The following is a 23902-nucleotide window of genomic DNA, read 5'->3' as shown; positions in this document are numbered from 1 at the left end:
CGTTCGACTTAATAAAAAACATTCACACTGTTTTAGACACATTTAATTGCAGACAGCACCGTTTTAGCCATGCAGTAACATGTAACACATCGTGGCCATGTCTTCTTGAACTGACCTTGTTCATTTCTAGAAGAATTGCTTCCCTCAGAAGTACAATGTTACATAGCAAATTAGTTGTTGATTACATTCAAATCTAAATTAAAGATGTCACTGTCGTAAATTAGCTTAGAATTGTTGAAGATGCTTTTTTGTAGAGCACTTTGAGCTCGAACCATACGTAAAATTTCACATCAACCAGACTTACTGTGTGTGTGTGCCTTGGACTTTTAACTTTCACTTTTAAAATTTTAATCCTAGTACTCTGTATACAGAGTACATAGTGTCTGTATACAGTTCATGCAATCCGCAAATAATGAAAAAGCTTAAATATACACCTAATGATGAATAAGTCAAGTCCACATGCATCAGTCAATATGGTATTATTTTATTTTGGTACACTTTGGAAGAACTGCCCCTTGATTATGTGCACCAAAATTTACCCGTACAGCAGATCTTCAGTGAAACCTCGAGATCAACCTTGAAATTATTTGGCCCATCTGTTTCTACACATGCTAAACACATTGACAAAAATCTATGACGACTGGACCTAAGGTTAGTCAACTACTGAGCTGTAGTTTTTGTTAATGGTAGCCAGATGGTTTGACTAATCTTGATCAATTAAGATAAATTGATTTTGTATCCAAGTCCCACAACACTGTTTTACCAAAAGCAATATGGATATATTGAAAACCAAAAAAGCAGATGTCACATTATTGTTGTTAAGTGTATGCAAATTGGATTATAATCAGTATCAGACAATCAGACAAAGTGGTCAGAGGCTTTTTTTTTGTAGTACACAGAGGTTGACCTGTGACTCAAAATTACTTTCAACTGGATCTATGGTGTGTGGGGTGTAGTTTTTTTTTTTTTTTTTAAGAATAGGTGGCTTTGATCTTTAATTACATTTTATAGATTATTAACAGCACTGACATGTGGCCAGATGTGCTATTCTTTACAGGAACAGATTGTACGTGCACTTTTAGTTGCTGGGGTAAGTTTTATAAGTCTAGCTCATTCCAGCCCAGAGCAGTTTTAGCCAAAGAATAACAACAAGATTAAATTACTGGAAACAAATTTCATCCCAACAGGAAACAATAATGTTTCGGTCTTCTTTTTTTTTTTAAATCATAAGTTGTCATTGTGTAAGTTATTGACTATTAATCACATGATTATGAAGCACACCGTGTTCAAGTAGTGTCTAAAATACATCTGCAGCCTCATGCCCCTTTGCCCTTGTGATTCCTCTTTATAGTTTGTACTGTATAGCAGTTGAATATGAAAGTAAATGAGTGGAGAATCACAGCCTTTGTGTCTAGTATATACAGTGATGAAACACAACTTAAAGACTCATTAAAGATTCATTATGATAATAAAGAAAAAGAATGAGGGAATTTCAAGTAATTTCTTTCATAGAATTGTGCAAGAACATTGGCTGCCAGAAGTATCCTAAGAAAACTTGAAAACATTCTCATGGCATTATTGAAACATTTGTTTAAAAAGGCATATTCTGCACATCTACTGTTTTTGAATAAGCAATGTTTTTTGTCTAAAGTAAGATATTTTTACTGATGATAGAATGTAAGAACAAAGCTATCAGGGAAAGTCATATGATGTGAAATACAGAGAAAAGTCAAAGCACTTCGCTGGATGGTTTTAATATATCCCTCCACTTCTGTCATTTTTCTGATTCTCCTCCTTTTCACTCCTGTTTTCTGGAGCGTCCTCTAAAGTCGTCCATGAGGTTGAATGCTCCCATGTATTGGCCCAGCAGAATGCCCTGCTTCATTGGTAGGATGCTGCAAAGAGAAATGCAAAGAAATATGCTGCTTAATAACGCTGGTTGTTTTTTGTCTCTGTTACCAGTTATCTGTCAGTATGAAGCAAAACAACCAAGAACAACCACAGAGTATAAAATAACATTCACACAGTTGAAAGAACACATTTCTAATACAGTTTGTTGGTCTGACTTAAAATTGTACTCCAGACAAAGTTTGGGGCTTGTTCAGACATAATTGTACAAAATAGTGTCCGATATCCTCTGTGGGTATTTCATCTCACTGCGGTGCCTGCTTTAAACGACAAAGCCCCAGTGGCAATACAAATGAATGGTGACCACTTCAAATACACTGGGTCTGGTTCTTATGTATGTGAAGTGGACAGAGGATGTCGAACCACTTAAATTAACTCTGGAATGTCACATATTAATAATATATCACACACTAAGCCTTGGTGTGTGTGTGTGTGTTGACTGATGTCTGGTGGGCGGAGCTCTTTGGGTAGGTGGGACTACTTGGAGGGCCGCATTCCCAGTTCTACAAGGTTGCCTAAACCTCCTTCCTCTGCTGTCTTCTGGGTGGATCCGTTTGTCTACTTACAGATGTTCCTGATGGTTTTCCACCTGGTTTCCCCACAGAGGCCATAGGACATTTTCTGTTTGGTTTCTATAGATATAGCAGCTTGTTGTTTGGTTTCGTCTTGTTCTTCATCGTCTTCTCCGATCATTTCTTTCTATCTGTTTTGTTTCTCTTTCTTTTTCTTTTTCCCTGTCAGGTCCAGCACTATTATTTAAAAAGTATTGTTTCAAAAATGTCCATAGGAGTGAGTATGAGTGTGCATGGTTGTTTGTCTCGTTTGTCTCTATGTGGCCCTGCGATGGACTGGCGACCTGTCCAGGGTGTACCCCGCCTTTCGCCCGATGACTGCTGGGATAGGCTCCAGCCCACCCGCTACCCGATTAACGGATTGACGGTATAGAAATGGATGGATGTTTCAAAAATAAATAAAGTACTTGAGAATCAAGGGGAGCTTTACCTTCATAAAGCTTCCCTTGGCAAAGCAAATTTGTTTGGAATAAAATGGCATTCACATTACAATTCTGCTGCCATAATGCTGGACAGGACAAGGGGAAAAAAAACTAAAAAACGTAAATTCCGGACAATAAGCCGCTACTTTTTTCGCAGGCTTGAGCACCGCGGCTTATAATCCAGTGTGGTTAATATATGTTTTTTTTTTTTTTTTCATGCTGCCAAAAACATTTTGCCTCGTAACATTAGACCAATAAAATTAACGACTAGTTCACAGTGGTCCTATGAAATAATACGATAAATCAAACGCACTTACACTAAATTATTGTAAATTGGTCATTTGAACTCACCTTCAACATGGAAAACAAGCGAAGAAATGCAGATGATGCAGCTTTTAAATTAAAGGCGATCAATCTGAGATGAGATTGTGAGAGCGACAACAAAGAGACTGAAGTGAGTGACAAAGTTCTGAGGCTGTTCAATTCGAACTCTGAAGAAGATGACTTGATGGTTTTAGTGCGTAGGAGGAAGATGAAGAAGGCGATCAATGACTTTTCCTGATAGGCTACTGTCTTTTTAAATTTTTTCTTTTTTTTTTTTTACCAGCGGTGCTACAGGCACTGTTCAGGAAAAAAAAAACATTTACACCACGTATTACTGATAAGCATTACTGATAGGTATTTAAGTTAAAACTATCGGTGTTACTGTTTGGGAAAAAGCATTTGCAGTGTGTATTTGTTTATGATACCATACGCATTTAATTAAAAGTTTAAAAATCCTCACGTGTAACATCTTTCTGTGTAAATATCTCATATTACAATGTGGACACCTGCAGTTTACAAAATGGATTTTCTTTTTAAAAGAAGAATGCGGCTTATATTTAGGTGCACGCTATTATCCGGAATTTACGGTAAATAAACAGACACCACTAAAATATGAGGACAAGCCACTATACATCAACACAAATGTTACTGGTGTGTTTAAAGGAACAAGCATGAATAAATTGGACAAACACAAACAATACTATGACAGCATTGTGAATTAAACAGACACAACTGAAATATGAGGACAACACCACACAAATGTTACTTTTGTGTATTGAAGGGACAAACATGAATAATTGGGACTAACACATTATTAGTTATCATTATGAGGTCAAACAATAATAAATAGAACACAAATGTATGAGTATGTGACTAAAGTGCAGGCAGTTGTGTTCTGAAAAAAACCCACAAGCAGTATAATACTACTAGTATTTGTACTAAAAGTGTAGTACTTTTCTATTCTAGCTGACCACTCAAAGCGCTTTTTACACTACATGCCACATTCACCCATTCACTCACACACTCATACAGCTTAAATAAATGTAAATGTTACAATATAAGAAATGAAGCAGAATGGTTATATTGGAGTGTACACAAAAATACATTAATATCCATGGTTTATAGTATGCAACATTATTGAATTGACCAGTGACATCAATAAGTCAAACATCCAGAAATTTAAGGGAAGGTACCAGCTAAATACAATCTAGGTCAGTCAGCTTTTCAACCAGAATGTGCAGAATGACAGTTAAAAGCTGAACTGTAATTCATTAAAGACATTCTGATGTAGCTGCCTGTGTGACATAAGGAGCAGTAGCGATGGTGTCAATTCATGGATCAGTTTGCTTTATAAGCTTTACAAGCAAACTGATGTGGGTCAAGGTTTGAGGAAAGGTAGCCCTAGGTGTGGTGAACGATGAGTCTCTCTAAGCATTTCATGACTACAGAAGTTAAAGCAATTGGTCTATAGTTACTGAGACAGTCTGGAGTGGAGGTTTTAGGGACAGGGATTATTGTAGTCAACTTCAGACTGAGAGGGATGGTGTCATGTATTACATTGCCCTCTACATCATCTGGTCTGGCAGCTTTCCTAGGCTCACTTGATGTTCCACGAAAATGAGGGATGGGCTGTTGAAAGTCTGCTATGGCAGTGCAGCTGTAAGTAGTCCCTTTACCTCAAATCAGGCAATGAAAGGTCTTCTGCCAGAGAGATATCACTGATGGCAGTTACATGGAATTTTCATGGTAAAATTGCAAAGTGAAAAGTGAAAATGGAACACAGAACAACTATGCGACGTGTTTTTGTACACGGAGTGGGGCACTCCTGTACACTGCTTCTATGTTGGCAGACCACTCCAGTTTATTATCCAGCACCACCCCCAGGTATTTGCAGGTCTGAACAGACTCTATATGTGTATATACAAATACATATATATACGAAGAGAGAGAGAAATTTTTGCTCATGTCATGTCTTTGACTATATAAGCCAATCTGTCAACTGCAAAGTTATTGTACTGTGCATATTTTTAAGTGAGTAAAGGAAAACAGACTTATGTTTCCACTGACAAAATGACAGCCTTACACCAGGGGGGTTAGCGAAGTACAATATTCATATCATGCTTCACTTTTAAAAAGTTGGTATTTTGCAATATTTTAAAAAATTGTAACTTCTGGGGTTTTGATGAGTTGTACAGATGCCTATAGAGACAGAGCTGTTCACACACCCACTCCTCCAGCTCCTCCTGGTGCGCTAGGTGTAATGTCAATTTTAGCACTAATGCTATTCACGATGAACTAAGCTTAGTAGCCACACCAAATCTTTAGTGAGGTGTAATGGTATAGTTGCAATTAAAACCAAATAAATACCCACTGCCTCACTCTCTACATCCAAGTAAAGCTAAAAATGTTTTAAAGGCAGTGTTTATTTAGTTCCATTACCATTATGTTGTGGAGAAAAGAGTAGTCAGACTTGGTCAGCCTCTTATGGGGAATTTATTTTATTTTTGTGACAAATTAAGAAAGGGGCCAAAATACAATCTTACAAGCTGGAGACAGGGAGAAATTATTGTATTCTATAAACTTGAAATACTACAACAATATGGTTAAAAATATGATTATAACACAGATTTTTGTTTGTATTGGTCACAGAATAAAAAGTGTTTAAGCATTCAAGAACACCAATGCAATATGACTTGAACCAGCAACATGAACCAGAAACAAGCATAACTCGACTGTTAAAAAAGAACACTGATACAAATACAGATCACACAGCAATCCAGCAAAAATACTAAAATAAAAACAATAAAACCTCAGTAAAACGTATCAAGTGTTACGAAGAAATCAGGAAAACTAAATACAATCATCAAAAACTCACAGACCATCACTGTAACAACATCCTATTCCTTCATTCTAGCAACGTCGCTCTGTTATACCAGTTTTTTTTAACTTAGAAAATCCTTCTTTTACCTCTGAACTTCAGCAGTCTGTCACTTTAGGGACAGCTTTAACTTTCCAGACCCACTCAGCGGACTGACAACAACTTACACTTACCTTTGTTTTACTTACACAGACGTTCTGTTAAATTTTCATTCAAAACCCTACTTTCCACTTACAAAATCCTCCTTGCAACTTTTGCACTTTGCCGCTTGAACAACTCCTTTCTCTCTTCTCACTCACAAACCCTACGTTAGCCAAAACAAACTAACTCTGACCTTCATTCACTTACATCAGCTCCCATTTTTTCTTCCAACATTAGCTTCTCTTTTTATTCAGTCCAAGACTATATGTACAAAAGTTATATGTTAAAGGTGACACAAATTAACACAACCAAACTGATTTACACACACACCAAGACAGCAGTCAATTAGTCAGTCATTATTCAATTCTTCACAATTTCAAACTGTTTGGATCCTTTTCTTTATTCTTTTACTTTTCAGGAGATATTGTTGTAGATGATAATAAAATTTAAAATATTGCTTTTCATAAGCCTTGTAGTTTATTCAGAGAATCAGAAGAAGTTGACGTACACTTCATCAGCCTCATCTGTGACCTCTTATCATATCTCCTGTTGCCAATTCATGATCCAATTTAAATTCTCTAATTTAAAATATTTTCTATACCGAGGTCTAACATAACTCCAAAGAGTTCTAAGCAGATATAATAATGATATTAACACAAATATTAAAACACGCCCCCTAGAACTGAAATATATTTTTCTTGAGATACTTGTTGATTCCACCTTCAAGCTTTTTTGTTCTCAGGTCAATCAATCATCAGTTTCTGTCTGCTCCTTGACTAGTAAAAATAATTTCCACATAATTAGTAGTGTGTGCCTTGATCCATGGGTTATCGCTCTTCTATGCACTAAAGGTTTGCCCTTGGCACCAAGACATCACCATGAGCGGATGCTTTACATCACTGACTACACCCTGCTCGCTCCGAAAGCGTATCCAAAATTCCAGTTTAAGCTCATCACCTTAACATCTGGCCAGGGCCAAGCGACTAGGCGTTCATTCACAATACAAAGTGCACTCGCATCATCTCACATAACAGCCCGGCTGGCTTCCTTCACAGCCACCTGCTTCATAGACACATCTCACAAGCTGCTGTTTGCCCAATTATTGTCTTAATTCAAACCATCAGCACTTCTACGCAGATGGAATAAGAGGCTGCGAGGTTGAGCCCACCACCTTCTCCTGTGCTCTTAAATTTGGGGAAAAACCCCAAGGGCTGTCACACTGTACACCAACCAGCAAATATCTTATCACACCAGTGATCATGAAGTGCTTTGAGAGGATTGTCCTAAGTCACATCAAGGACATCATCCCTGCTACTCTGGACAGACATCAGTTCGCCTACAGGGAGAACCGATCGACGGGGTACGCAGTCTCACCAGCACTACATACAGCCCTGACTCACATGGAGCATCCCAACACCTATGTCAGGATGTTATTTGTGGACTTCAGTTCAGCTTTCAATACTGCGATTGCTGAAACTGAACTTCACAACCTGGGACTGTCTGTCCCCCCGTGCTTCTGGATCGGAGTCTATCTCACCAACAGGCCTCAAATGGTGAGAATTGGGGACTGCACATTGTCCACACTGATCCTGAGCACAGGCACACCACAGGCATGTGTGCTCAGCCCGGCCCTTTTCACTTTGTTCACACACGACTGTTCTGCTACCCACTCAACAAACATGGTTGTGAAGTTTGCAGATGACACCACCTGAGATCCAGCACCTGACAGGACGGTGTTCCGACAACAACTTTGTTGTGAACACCGGCAAGATCAAGGAGGTCATTATGGACTTTAGAAGATCCAGGAAGACAGAACACACCCCTCTCCAACAACATCTCCAACAACATCCAGTTTCTGGGCATCCACATCACATCTGACCTCACTTGGTCCATGCACGTATCCCACCTGGTGAAGAAGGCCCAACAAAAGCTCTTCTTTCTGAGGAAGCTGAAAAGGACTAGACTCTCCCCTCAGCTTCTGTCAAACTTCTACAGAGCCACAACAGAGAGCATCCTCTGTCTTAGTGCAACAGTGTGGTATGGGAGCTGCACTGCACAAGACAGGAAGGACTTGGTCAAGATGGCACAGGGGATTGTGGGGAGTCCTCTCCCACACCTGGACTCAATATATGACAGCCTCCAAAGGAGGGCCAGTTGTATAGCCACAGACCACACCCAACCGGGACATGGACTGTTTGTGCCTCTTCCACCCGGAAAGAGGTACAGGAGTATCAAAACCCACACCAACAGACTGAGACACAGCTTCTTCCCCAGAGCTGTAAAATCCATCACCCCATATCCTCACCCCCATCCATAGGCTGAGTATTAAAAACCCCTGCAGACAGACACTCGCACTGCACTTTATATAACTTAACTAGAGTTATACTATGAGAAAAGCTGCAAGAATAAAGGTTTTTGTGATGGGGGGAGGCTTCATCCTATCTTTTGGTTCTCATAACACTGTGTAGCAAGAAAAATTGTTTTTGACTGTCTGAACTCGTTTTCCCATAACATTGAATGGCTAGTAATGTTAGTTTCCCATAACACTGTGTAGCCAGTAAACATAAATAATATAAATAGCAATAGTACCATTTATTCCCAATAACCTTATTTTGTGAGATCCTTTTATACTTCCTGATATCATTCTGCGTGTATGTGGCCTAGACCCAATCTCTGTCGGGCACCGCTATATCTGAGATTGCTGTTACATCTTCATCATCGTCTAGATAGAGACATTCTGATTCTTAACAAAATGTGGTTCGAGCAGCCTCCAGGCCTTGCTCGCCTGAGCAGCCTCAAGGCCCTGCTCTCCGCACAAATCCTAATAATTATTCTATCCCTAACACCAACAAACTCAATAGAAGAGGACCCAAGCCGTTTTGTGGATATAAATGGCTATTTTCATATATTTCATTAAAATAGATTCCAACCTCGTACGTCCCAGGTATTTCGGAGAAGGAGGACTGACCAGTCCGTCTCCGGACACCAGCACTGGGACCTACCTTTTAAGAATTTCACATTCTGAGGCTATAGGAAAGTTGATTTTTTGTTTTGAAAGGGTATATAAGTTTGATTGGTTCAAGAGGAGTGAGTAAAAGAAAAGTGAGTGAACAAAAGAAAAAGAAAATCTTCACAAGTGCGTGAAGTGTTCAGAAGTCCGTGAACAAAAGAAAAAGCCCTCATTGGAGATGTCCTTTGAGTAATAAAGGAATATTCCTCCATTCCAAGTCCGAGAATGGGCAGTAAAAACTTACATATTCTTGAACCTCCTGAATGGGGAAAAATATGATAAATGTCAAAGAAATATGGGTCAAAAGGGTGTAAAATGGACATGATATTGGATAGGAAAGGTTAACAAATATGAAGAAGATTTGAGACAGAAAAGGAAAGATAACTCTTTACTGACTAAGATTGAGACAAAATCCTCTTCTCTACCATACTCTACAACTCTGCTTCTTCTTTTACTCTATCTCCAACTGCACCACTCTACCCCACCCTGAGTGCTTTCACCGTGCTGAACCCAGACCTTGATTCCTGCCTTCAACAGCAACCTCAATTACATGCAGAACACGCAGATTCACTACTGCTGCCTGCAGCTGCACCACACGTCCAAGATCCCGCTCCGGTCTAAGACCCTGCTCCAAGTGCATTAAGACCCACATCACCTGCACTCAAATCAGAGCGAAAAACCAGACTCTGATGTTGCCAACAAATTAAAGAGCATATACGTGGGATGTACTACAATCAAGGACAGCATTACCAAAGAGGGTGTTGGACAGGGATGAGGATGTGGTCATGAAAATCGGCAGGGTGGTCTACACACTTACGCTCATTTGACATCAGAGGTTTATAAAACATTTCCTACCTTTCAGTTAACTGTTTTTGGAAAACAAGTTACCTAGATTCAGGGGCCACATCATCTGTTGTAAAAGCGGAGATTAAGTCGAAATCATGTCTACTCCATGTCTGCATCAGGCCAAGTAGTGAAGGAGAAAATCTGTCTTTAACCACCTCGCAGCAAGAATTTCTATCCCCATGTCTCCTTAACAAAACCTAAACATTGGCTTTGGCAGGGAGTGTGTGAATTTGTAGCAACATGCAAGAAAGAAACTGATTGGGCTACTGTCCCTTGAAATTTGAATTTGATGTTTTCCAAGCGTTTATCTGCATACAGAAAACCACTTTTGAGTACAATGCATTGTCAAAGAACTGTGGAACTAGTTCCGACCACAAGGTCACATTTTGAGAAATACAGGTCAACCAGACGAATGGTGTTTTGTACAGGACTTACGGTGAACAAACCGCAAACACTGCAGTTCAGCCTTGTGCGCCGCCATTTTGTCCCAAATTCACTCAGTTAGGTCTGTGTCCAGTGATTCCTGTGTGGTCTGTATGAAGGATGCACAACCCGTTACCTACACAGGAATACCTTGTGAGGTTGATCCTTTGAGTTTTATCTCGTATGCTTTCTGTACTAATTGGACACACAATGTGACAATATTTTTGCCGGAATACGCCCCTGAGTACGCACCCACCCATCTTCATGATGGTGTAAATTGCATACATCACCTGTGCCAAATACATTGTTGGCTTATGAGGGGGTATTAACAAAAGGACATAGAGGGTAAATATTGCAGAGTGGGAGATCTCTACCCTCGATCCACCGAATGTCCATCACTCACCAGTCGTGTTACTACACCTCCACCTGGCACTAAATTGTCCAGAGCCCCAAAAACCTATGTTGTCTGTTGTGAGTCGTCCAGCGACATTTGCAATGCCACGGTTCCCATTATATGAGGCCATAATCTCACCTCTACCTTAACAACTGTGGATGACACAAGCATCTTTTCCTACGTCTTTTATGATTCTTCCTCTAGTGGAGTGATTTTGTGTTTTGTTTTAGAGATCTTGTCACGCCTTATAGTATATATAGCTTATAGTTAATTATTAAAGTTTCATAGTGCCTCTGTTTTCGAGAGAGCTTCTTTTGTTCAAGTCCGCCTCATTAGGAGAGACTGAAAGTTTATTTTGTTATCTTTTCATAGCCTGTTCCGTTTACCTCCTAGAGTGGAGAGAGTTTTTGTTTTGGATACCTTTCATAGCTGCACCCTCCTCATCCATAGTTATTGAGGAGAGTGCTCAGGAGTTTCACAGCCTCTTTATCTGCTCTGTGTGGAGATCCTCAACCTGTAGTTTATAAATAAACACTATTGCCTTGAAACCGACCCTGCGCTTGTGTCCTGTGTCCGAGGCCCTGACATCTGTTTTGTTTTGTTTTTCTTCTAAAGGTTGGTTAATATGACATACATCATAATCAAAATAGGGGAATGTAATGGAACATTTTAAGGGGTGTGAGTGGTTTTCTTCTGAGCTGCACCCAGAACCCTTGAAATAACATTCTGCCTCATTAGGATAGGGCTGTGGTCCCCATGAAGACTTCTGGGACCAACAAGTAATGTTAGAAAATACGTTAGTTAATTATGTAATGTTAGAGGTAACAAAAACAAGACAACACATACACCACACATAACCAAATGTCATCATTCATTCTGATATTTCAATGCAAAAATCATCATGTCAGAGTGGCAGACATCACACAAAGCCCTTTGAAGAACAAAAATGTATTTCACAAATAGCTCCAAATAGTGAATGCTATTGTAAACAGGCTTTGTTAATCTATTCATTAGAGTCAGGATGATGTCTCCTCTGTCTCTAAGACTACTAGCTGCTTTTCAATGCTAGTGAATCTCAAACAATGTCTTCAAAGAAAAACCAAAGAAATGGTGGATAATACAACACATCATTAAAATCTTGAATACAATAGCTTTTATGTGAAATGAACAGAGGTGACAGGCAAAGAAGTACATTCATTTATGTAAGCTGTGTTCAAGAAACAAAAATCTTTCTAATAGAGAATAATGGCTTTGATCTTCAAATGAATGGACTAGAGAATGAAGAAGGGGGAACAAGAATTTCTTTTGAACAATCTTTTTTTAAAAGACATTGAGGGGTAAAAAAGCTTACCTAAAGTGCACTCTCTGAAACTATTTAATCCTTAAGGGGGAATTGACTCTAGGTGCATTTACTTATGTCAAACAAAAAAAAAGTCACATGAGCATTATGACAATGTGGGGTAAATAAGCATTATTAAATTCTCATATAAACTTGTCTATGTACTCAGATTCAAGTCTTTTCAAAATAGTGACTTTTTTCATTACTAAAAGCCCTGGTGCACCACTGACAAAGCAGCCTGTACAAGAATATCAGTTTAGAAATACAGAGGAGAACACTGACAAAACCTGTGAGTTGAACCTTTCTTAAGCAATTTTATCATGCAGCCCTAAACTGTCCATCCTGACCCTGTCAATACACCTCCAAATTGCTGACCAAGTGAGCAAGCATCAAAACAAAGAAGGTAGGCATAGTTCTGGGGGTGGATTTACATACGAAGCTTGCATTCCCAGATAGGAAGAGAAGTATCTCCATTCTGTTGTTTATTTTTTCTGCTTTGGGTGCAGCTGTACTGTTATTCTAACAATTACTGCAAGATTTAAGTATCGTGAATGTTTTGGATTACCCATCTTTGCTTTTAAAGACTAAGGGTGGCCTTTTGGCTCCATGTACATGTCAGTCTGCCCCAATGCTGCCCCACACAGAGTGAAGGAGTTTGGGTATTCAACCAATACAGATGGACTTGATTGAAGTGCTCTAACATGCTAACAGCATGTAGCCATCAGAGGTGACATTATGCGATAGTCACATGTCGATTGGTTGAAAGTAACGTTGAACGAGAAACTATCACATCTGAATCACAATGCCAACGAACAGCATTTGGACAAACCCCACAAGACACAAAAAAGAAAAAGTAAGCAAAATGCTATACTGGATTAGTGACTGAGTTATTAATCACCTCATATTATACCTTTTGTTAAATGACTGTATATCTCAATGTTTGGACTTCCGCTCTCAAGCAAAGTCCAAGAGAAGCAGCTTGTTTTTTTTTTTGGTTAAGAGAAATGAATGAATGATTTTCTCAAGCATTCTGACAGTGGAACTTAAAGAGGCTGTTGGTGAATGAGTGGTTCAATGACAGTGGAGGTGTCAAGATTGGTGGAGAGTGGGATGGGCCAGCAGTGGATCCAATGTTTAAAAATGTTTAAAAACCAATGCTGATGGTCTTTTTTAGTGTAGCTTGTGATATGCTTCATCCCAAGTCCACAGATCTGTGATGTTGTTAGCTTGTTGTCCAACTTTTTCATGTATGTGTTTTTACACTTCTTCAGTTCCTAATACAGTTCATGGAGTGTCTTTTTTAACTCTTCCTTGTCATAAGACATAAAGGCCTTTTCATAAAGCTTTTTAGTAAGCAGAAACTTCATGTTACTGATGACCCAAGATTTGTTATTGGACAGCATACAGGCTGGCTGGGACGTTTGTGTCCTCGCAGAAGTTGATGGAGTTCAGGATGCAGTCCATGATGCTATTATGGCATTGTTCCATGACCTGGTGCAGTGTGGTACAGTGTGGTTCAACTCTGCAAGGTTCTTCAATGCTTAATTTTCTATTACATACAGTGACTGTAGGCAGGATCAGCTGTTTATCATTGCAGTGTTTGTAAAGCTGCTGAGACACAAATGATGCTTTAGTTGTGAGTGTGTGCCTGCCTGTATCATTGATTCAACAGATATTTTTTTCCAAAGTAACTTACAAGTAAGTAATATAGGCAAATCTTGCACGGAATGAGTTTCTGACAGGGGCTGCACCATGGTTAGCACCATTAGCGCCTCACAGCAAGAGGGTTTCTGGTTCGAATCCCAACTGGAGCCATGTGGATGTTTGGGGTTGTGGCTGAGTGGAGTTTGCATGTTCTCCCAGTGCATGCATAGGTTCTCTCTGGGTACTCTGGCTTCTTCCCACCATCCAAAACCATGGCTAATAGGTTAATTGTGAATTCTAAATTGACCCTAACAGTGAGTGACTATGCATGGTTGTTTGTCTCTGTGTGGCCCTGTGATAGACCGTTGACTCGTCCAAAGTGTACTTTGCCTCTCAGCCAACAGCTGGGATGGGCTCCAGCCCCCCTTGCAGTCCTAAATTAGTTGAAATGGGTATAGGAATTGGATGGATGGAGTTTCTGACAGACTTTTATTTCAGAAGGCTTTACTATGTTTCAGGAGACATCATGATGACATACACACAGTACGCAATCCGCGCACACAAATAAGACATCTGTGACCTAAATTGTGAATTGTGAAATTGTCTTTCATGGAACAAGGAACTGTGTCAATGCTGCAGAGAGTTGTTCACACCCACAGGTGATGATTCTCATAGACCAATCAGCACTCTGCATTGTTTCAACATGGTTTCAGGTTGCTTTGAACCTCAGTTGAGTTAGTACCAAAAAACTATCAGAAAACATAAGTCACATGATTCCACCAACAGACGTTACATGGCAATGTGGGGTTCAGTGGAGTCTGTTGTGCTTCAACAAGTAGAAGCTGGCGAATGAACCACTAAAGTTCCAATTGGCAGACATCGGTTCTCTATACTGAGCTGCAAATAGGACTTGAGAGCTTATTAAATCCTGGTTGTAAAACACAATTTGGTTGTAAATCGAATTAGTTAAAATAGATTTACAACCATGAGCTGTGTCCCAGTTTTTCTGAGTCTAAAAGAAAAAACAAAACAGAAAAGGTAGAAACTTACTTCTTGAGAGCAGCAATGAAGTATATGCTCTTTGGCAGCAGCAAGAAGACCTGGTCTGTGAGTACAGCATGAATAATCTTCTTGGCTACATAGTCTGCATTCAGAATTGGCAGCAGGCTTGGCCATCTGATGAAAAAAAGAGGGGGGGAACGATTAGGAGATAATACTATGCTGATTTGTGTGATCTGTGATCTACATTAAACCCAAAAGTCAGGAGTTGCTCCTTTTCCCTTTTACATTTCCCGTCCCCAAAATGGTAACAAAGTTGCAGTATCCTTCGCCATCTCTCTCCTTCCCTGGAGCCCTCTGACTGTAGTGTTGGTACTTTTAAGGATTTTTTTTATTTGGTCACTAATTTATTCCTCATAGCTATTGTTTATACAAGGGTATGTGTAAATAGATCAGGTTGCTGGAGATCTCTCTAAGACAGTTGTCAATAAGGCCACTTGGTTTGAGCTTGTTTTGTTCCATCTCCAATGGGCTTTCTTTCTGTCACTGTAACACTGGACAAATCTTGCCTCAAATATCTATGCCAGCACTATGCCCCAATGGTTTCCCAACCTCTGTCCATCCCTTTCTCCCATCCTGATCAGTCACTTCTGTACATAATGATAAGTACCAGGATATACTGTGAAGTTTATATGTAAATGCATACAAATTACCATGAATGCTAGTTACATTTAATTTACAATTTGAAAAGAAAGGAAAAAAAACTACTTGGTTTGACATCCATCGAACATTCCAGTGTTGATAAAATAGGGGCACACAATGGTGGTCTTGACCCCATCTTTTCCTGTTGCCAGTAGCTCCAGACCTACTGACTCCGCGAAGCCCACTGCAGCAAACTTACTGGCACAATAGTCTGCAAGAAGAGAAATCATCAATTTACATCCAAGCAGAAAGTTAAGAAATGAGTGCACTCAAACTCAAGACAAGCAAGCACGTTACAATCTTTGAAGCAATGACTTTTAGTAAAGGCATACTATACACACTATTCTGGCAATTAAAAAAAGAATCACTGAATATGACTTTCATCCAATCATCACAGTCCATGACTGCTTCTCTTTAGCCCACAGTAAGTAAATCCCATTTTTGCCAGCAGATTTCTGACAGATCCGTCACAAACGCTGTTTTCAGTTCTTTTGTTTTACGATTTATAGTTTCAAATCATATGGCTTTAAGTTATCTATCCTGACACTTTGATGTCTTCCTCAGTTGTCTCCCTTCTCCAATCTTTCCATTTTGTTTGTACTTGCTCTAAATTTTAGACACATCTGACTGGGAACGACCATCATCTTTTGCCACACTCCATGTTGAATTAGCCTCTGGAAGAAGTTTAGAAATATTTTCTCTATCTCCTTACCACTTTTCTTGTCTCTTTTTTGTGTGTGTGCTTTAATTGCAAGAATTCAGTGGTCACTTTTCATTGAGAAACGTAAACTTTATTGTAGCCCTTTTAGAAGAAAGAAATATAAATAATATAATATTTTCAACTTTTGCTTTATTACAGGTGCTCAGACTTGGTAATGATCAATTTATCATTTGCATTTAGCAGCATTTGTGTGCTAATACCCACTTAATTCAAATGGAAGCTTAATTAGTTTTCACACTGCTTCTGGTTTAAATTGGTATAAATTATTTTACTTGTACTTAGTGGCATGAATTGTATGATTAAAAGAGGACACACCTGCCAATCCATTTACTCCTACAAGACCAGCAGAGCTGGCAATGCTGACCAGATGGCCGTGATTGTTGGCAATCATTGCAGGAAGGAAGGCCTTGTAGGTCTGTAAAGAAAGAGATAGAAAGCAAGTAAATTGTGAAACAAAATGCACAACCAAAAATTAAGATGCAAGGACACTAAGAATTTACATGCAATGCCAGCAATGATAAGATAACAAGAAAACTATTTTACATCAAGTGTTATGTCAGCAAGTAGCAAGGACAAGTAAAGATACATCATATCACATTTCTAAAAGTTAGACCTTAAGCACAAGATTCATAGTGTTCCTGTGAGCTCAAGGCATGTATACTACATTTTAAGAGTACAGGGCGAGTGACCAAGTTGTTAGATATCAAGATGCATGATGTTTGGATAGTACAGTCAATCTTAATGCTACACAAGCAACAAAAAACTAAATGGTTGTAACAGCTGAGGAGAAGCCCATAGTTAAAAGTTCTTTATGTGACAGGACTAATATTATCATTTAATCTGCATATTTTATTTAAACAGTATATTTCTCTGGCCTAATACACAACAAGCACAGCTCTAGATTTCTGTTAAATATTAATCATTTTCTTATGAATCAGTCTCATCTGGTGTTTGCAACCAGGTGTGCTGAAGACCAACAAATCCTTAAATTTCTTGTTAACAAGATCATCGACTGAAGAGCAAAGTTCAGACCAAAGTTCTTATCACGCCAGCAGAGTTTAATTTACTGTGCTACCATCATAAATTAGGAAAATATTTAAGAGCCTGACTTTGAAAAAGCACTGCTTTGGTTGGAAGACAATCTTAAACTATCATGATCAGAAGGAACTTAAATGTTTGATAAGATCAAAATGAAGAAAGTCATCAGCTGAATTCCACATCATGTTTGATTGTTCAAGTAAGAGCATTTCCACAAAGAAACAACTTATTAGTGAGGCTAATTGGAAAAAGGCTGTAATTTGTAAAAGAGGATAAAGACTGGAATCTGAACCATAAGGAAAATGTCCAAATTACAGAGTAATGTGCTCATTGGTGTAAGAAGAAAGGAAGATGAAGTGAAGGATTCATCAGGCTAAAATTGTAAAGGAGTGGTTCAGGGAGTCACATATTGACTGGCCTCCCCAGAGTCTAGACCTTAATCCATTGAGAGTATTTGGGATGAGCTAGAGAAACTTTATTTAAAATAAACTTTATTTGAAATAAGCATTTTGACTAAGCTTATCAAAACAATACTAAAGTGAATACATGCCATGATCAAAGCTTTTGGTAGTCCAACAAAATATAAGAGTTACTTTGTATTGTCCAGGCTGTACTTCCACAGACACATCTTTCTTCCTGTCCTGTTGACATAACCACCAACCTACCAGTTGTTTCTCATTGAATTCTCTCCATCATCAACCGTTCTCTCCTGTGTCTGTGCACCTGATTTTTTTTAAAATCATCCAGTGTTTCACTCTTCTAAAGATTCTTGACAACTCTAAACACTTATGTTCAAAATATGTATATACATACTGTATATGTATATTCATTACAATAATTAGATGTCATCTTCCTCTCCTGTCACATCCTTTGACCTATCTTGAGTGCCACTTGGCTCACTGATGTGTTTCACTTGTCTTAATCACAATGTTAACTCACAGTCAACCCTTTATTTTATAAATTGCTTCATAGATGTGCTGAAATTTCTTAATTCTAAGATGCATCTCGATGTGGATGTGAAAGGTTCAGCCCAGTGCAGTGAGATACCATAATTAATGGTTTGCAACAACAATTATTCCATACATCAGCAACTGGTGATCTTCCTGCCAAAACGGAACAATAAAGTTGGATTCCAATGAAACATTATGGTCAATTTCCTAAAACACCAACAAAGGAGAAGAAGTTACCTCCAATGTTATGCAAGCATTACATTGATGTGATAATATAGTGAATTAATAAAATACAGTTAGTAATAAAAATGCAGTAGATACCTGTACACATAATGGACTGAATTTATCAGAAAGTACAAAAGATCAAATACTTGCAAAAATTTGGATACTTTGATAATACAACATATAAAAGGAACCAAGTTAGCCATTTTCACTGTGATAAAACTCCTGGCACTTCAAGGAACAGAAGTAGCCCAACTAATCAGCCAAGAATTGATGAGGTGCTGTCAACTTTGTGGTCTAATTCTGAGAGAAGAGAATCATCAAGTCTGTGGTGACTGACCAAAACTGCTTTGGATTAATGGACTTATTCGGTCATAGAGAACTTTGGTTCCACCAACTGATGAAGACCCAGGAATCATTACCATCACAAACCAGACTTTACAAAACAGATCTAGATGCTTCATACAGCCAAAAATAAAGCCCAGGTAAAGGACTATGTAAGTAAAGCTAGGCAAGTAGCAATTACGTGGGATTCATGGACATCAGAGGCAACCGACTTGTATGTACGTAGCGTGCAGAGTACTGAGGTTGGTAGCTCAGATACTGAAAGATGTCACAGATAAAATTTCCAAAACCACAAATAAAAATCTGATTTCACATTGGATTGTATTCATGAAAAAGTTGCCAAAAGCAACATCATAGTAATTAAAAGACGCAATACATTAGTTTGCTACTTTAAATGTATATTTAACAGAAGAATCATCATCAAAATTAATTGTGCTGTCTGACTGACCCAGAAGTGAGCCATGATGTTGACCTCCACAGTCTTCTCAATCAGGGAATCTGGAGCATCAATGAATTTCTTTCCTGTTACAATGCCAGCGTTGTTCACCAGAATGGTGACATCACCCACTTCACGCTTTACCTGCATGAAAAAGAAAAAAAAAGTCATGAATGATCAATCCCTTTTTGTGTAAGCTATCATGTTACAGGTAAAAAAAACATGTCAGCACAGATTACAGCCTCAGGAGGTTTTTCTACTTTTTCCTGCACATTGGTGCAGAAAGCACGATATGACGTAAAAAGCATGATCAGGTCAAACAAATGGTTCATAAGTATCTAATATACAAAGTCTTTCAATTTTTTCAACAAAAAAAATATTCAAGGAAATACTAGAAATATTTGTACATTGTGTATTGTAAATATTACATTTGTAATTTTACATTGGTAAAAGGGCTTTTCCCTAATGGTGAGGATGCTTCTGGTATTCCTGGCACTTTAAACATCTGTTATGCTAGGTCACCAAGCAAATGAGAAAGGGGCTCACATAAGAGACAGGCTGACTTAACACAAGTTACATAATAACTTGTATAAGCAAATCAGTGGTTCAAATACCACGTAGAATCCTCCAGCAACCTCAAAATCTACATGGCTGATAAATATAACTTATGCCATGCCAGCTCGAACATTACCTGGGTCGGAGAGATATAGAAGAAGATATATGACAAGTGGTCAACTGGATAAATACGTTTGTGGACAAGAATAATATATATCACACTGTAGGTATGCTACTATACAATGAGCCCATGAGAGGGGATGCATGTAAGGATGTGGAACCAATGCAACATTAAGCTAACAACTTCTAGATGAGTGTTTGAGAAAGAAAAGCAAAGCAAAAATGCAAATAGGAGCCAGAATAAATGAAAATGAATGAACAAATGACGCTTAAACTAACAAATATATTTAATCAAAAGAGTGAATCTAAACTAAAATAACAAAGTCTAAAAAACATTGTTGCCTGAAATTGTCATCAGGTATGTCATATGCAAAACCAATACTTTTTTACTTTTGGAAACTTGCAAAGAAACCAACAGCTGCAGATTGAATACCAGTCAAATGACAGATAAAAGTTTTCTCCATGCAAGATGGCAGTGAAATAAGTACTGCTCCCTCCTTGCAGTGTCTCCATCCTCAAACCAGGCTGGGTTTGCCCCACAGCATTTGGCAAACTTTACAACGTAGCTGGTATTCTGGAAAAAAAATAAATAAATAAATCAAGCTAAATGTGTTTAAAAGCTGACAAATCTCTACGATGCACCTGTGTCTTTTCACTTATTCATTTTTTAATGTATTTTCTAATTATTTTAGTGAAAAGCACTTTGGTCAGCTATTGCGGTTTTTAAATGTGCTTTATATATAAATTTGAATTTGGATTGATTGGGATTACATCTGATAACTGATATGCAGACAAAACAGGCAGAAATATTCTCTTGTGCACACCCGGATGCATTGACAGTAGCCAAAGTCTACAATCAGCAGGATAAGTAGGAAGATTCAATGGAACCATTAAATCCAAGACTAGTCTACCACTAGTACAGCTAAATATGCACATAGTACCAACAAGCACAGGTCTTACACCATTTGAGGTGATTTATGGAAGACGTCATTCCACAACTGAGACCAGGAGTGGCGAAGCAGCTGAAGAAACTCTGGCTGAAAAAAATATTAGCTAAGAAAAGTGTCCTATCTGCTAATTCTATTTCAACACAGAAACTTGAACAGTCCACGTCTGCGGTGAATCCCAGAGATTGGTCTTCATCAAAGTTATAAAATCGCTGAGAGGACCTCTGGATCTATCTGCCACACTGCAAAAAGAGCTCAGGTGAGCTGTAAATACTCTGAACCCACCACCTCAGTAGTGTAAGTCTGAATCCAGAGGAAGTGACATCAATAGGAACACTTCCTGACGCTGGGACAAAAGGCACATCCAGTTGCAGGACTCGGTGAAGCAACCAACAACATTCTGAGGAAATAGAGGGTGAAGAGGCCAACAGAAGGTTTGCTGAATTACTTGTTTTAAAATGGACAGAATAAGAGGCCGACCCTGGAACCCATTTAGGCAGCCTAGCATGTGTGGCCTTAGAGGCACAATGTTTTGTCTGACAGTTTTAACTATTCTTGTTGTTTTCCCTCCTGTTATGGTTTGAGCTACAGGAAATGAAAGCCTACACCTGTAGCAACCACACCCAAGAGGCACACACAAGCCACACCAGCCTAAGATTACGTATTTCATCGGATCGAACCGGTGAAGCACATCATAGAAATAAGAGGGCCAGCGAATCCCAACCCAACAAGGAAGACAAGGTAACGATGAATTTGTGTGAGGGAGAGAGTACTACCTTCTTCATTGGCTTATGTGCCGCTGGCAACTGCAATGGTAATGATGAATATTATTATGCAAATGAGAAGTATTTCTGTACTGGATTTCCCTGTCCTACCTGGGAACAGGTTTTCCTTTCCACTGATCTGAATGATTGGACAAACCCACATAATAAAAGGAGACAAAGATGGAGTATTGCAAGGGGAATAACCACTTTCCTGTGCACTTATAACTGCAATCCAGTGTATATAACAATCCAAAACCCAGATGTACAAAAGAACTCCGAGGGTGTGATAACTCCAGTAGAGATGTACAGGTACACTTACACATCTTTGTGAGCCGCTGTCCAAAAAGTATTACTTAATGTACATCTGTAGTCAATACTACCATATGATGGTAGTATGCAACTACTGCTAAGACAAAAACTAATCCATCTCACCTCCACAACCATCTAGACCCATAGAAACTTTTCTAAATATCTCTGCTCTCCAAATTGTTGTAGCTATTGGAACTGGTTAAACTGAAAAGAATGAATGGTTGGATTGGCTAATTTTCACAGTCCACAAAACTGGACCCAAACAAGACTGTTTAGCTTGCACCGCAGCTTGGCCAAGTTTAGGCACAGTTCCATTCCCATTGAACTCTGACATTGATCCCACAGGTTTTAAGTGCCCTAAACCTTCTTGACACTGTACCATCCACCTGTTTCCCCCGGCAACTGTGGTTCATCCACCGTACTTTTACCCGTATGCTGGCAATTAGACCTGTATCCACCGAAGTGGAAATAGGCCAAACGTGGGACACTGTCCGGGTTTAATGTCACTATAACTCCAGTCTCATTCAGGATGTGCGAGTTACCAATCACACCACCACACGCACTGACATTTGGTGGTTCTGCGAAGGAAAAACACTCAAACCTGTGCTGCAAACTGGATGGGAACATGTGTCATGGTTCAACTAGTTATGCTACTCTATGTTTTACCATAATGTTCAGAGATATGTGTTGTACACTCATTCCAAGTGACACAGCTTCAGATGGAAGCGTTACACGGGCCATACAAGAGCTGACTGCACTCTCCCAAGAATTGGCTGAAAACTCTGGTTTGGACGATCCTTGCAGATCCAGAATACTTAAATAATAGTTTGTTAGATGATTTTTACTCTTTTCATAACTTTTTGGATTTTGACGTTTCCAGTAAGCATTAAGTATAAACAGGATATAATTGTTTCTATCAATAGTGAAGTCTATTGTAAGCCTGTAAAAAAAACAAACACATTATCATCATCACAGTTGAAGAGCAGAAACTAGATTTTCAATGTGGTAGCGGGGCATGTAGATCAATCATAGTTTAGCAAGACTTTCCAAAATAAGTCTTTCTATTTAATTAACTGAGATATACATCATCGGGACACTTGAGTCCAGAGCCACTATCTAATCCTGTAACCAGCTACACAAACATTTTAGAAAACTAAAGCTAAAATCTTAGTATCAAAACAATGTCTAGCTAATATTCGAAAGGGGGATTTGATATAAAAACTAAAAACTGAAGTTGCACTTTATCCAGTTCGTTAAAAAACAAATGTGGCATCATAAAAATCGATATAAAAGACAAAAACTTAAAAAAATTAGAATGAATAAAGAAAAGAAACCTAATAGGATGAAAATAAAAACAAAATAATCTAACTCTCTTAAAGAATTAAAGTTTTAAGATGAGACATAAAAACATAAAGTGTGAAAGCCTTATGTCCATCTAGGGGTATCTGCAAACCTGCACTGAACCATGTACAACAAACACAGCCCAAACAGATTTTTTTTAGAAGAATCTGTTCAAACCAAAGGATTAATGACATTGTATTGTACATCAAATGAGTCTACGACAGCAGATGTAAACCTTACGAACACGATGAGTGGTACAGAAAATTGAAAATGAACTGTCACATGTGAAACCAAGAGATTAGTTTCTCTTCAAAACAGAATGGTTTTGGATCAACTCACTGCCTCACAAGGAAGAGTTTGTGCTATAATTGGTACTTCCTGTTGTACTTGTACTGAAGAAGACCACTGATAGTGGTACTACACACCAAGCCTTACAAAGTATGACTGCTGTACGACACGCTTTGTTTAAAGATATGATTCAGGATTAATTAAATGGACTGCGTTGGTTCCTTTAATCATGGCGTAGAATTCTATACTCACTTTGTTGATTTT

At 38.7% G+C, this 23902-nt stretch overlaps 1 protein-coding gene across 2 annotated transcripts in view; it reads right to left on the bottom strand.

Moving 5' to 3' along the window:
- Positions 1 to 468: 468 nt before the first annotated feature.
- Positions 469 to 23902, bottom strand: part of sdr16c5a (short chain dehydrogenase/reductase family 16C, member 5a) — a 39007-nt gene continuing 15573 nt past the window's right edge. For both annotated transcript variants that reach the window (XM_072363513.1, XM_072363514.1), the window contains exons 3-7: positions 19327 to 19458; positions 16639 to 16738; positions 15669 to 15813; positions 14952 to 15077; positions 469 to 1895 (exon numbers count right to left, since the gene is read on the bottom strand). In XM_072363513.1, the coding sequence (XP_072219614.1) occupies positions 1799 to 1895; positions 14952 to 15077; positions 15669 to 15813; positions 16639 to 16738; positions 19327 to 19458 (600 nt within the window). In that variant the 3' untranslated portion in view covers positions 469 to 1798. The remainder of the gene's footprint in view (positions 1896 to 14951; positions 15078 to 15668; positions 15814 to 16638; positions 16739 to 19326; positions 19459 to 23902) is intronic.

Source organism: Leuresthes tenuis, unplaced genomic scaffold, assembly GCF_036924035.1.
Source record: "Leuresthes tenuis unplaced genomic scaffold, fLeuTen1.0.hap1 SCAF_14, whole genome shotgun sequence".
Classification (NCBI taxonomy): Eukaryota; Metazoa; Chordata; class Actinopteri; order Atheriniformes; family Atherinopsidae; genus Leuresthes; species Leuresthes tenuis.
This window is presented reverse-complemented; position numbering and strand designations above follow the sequence as displayed.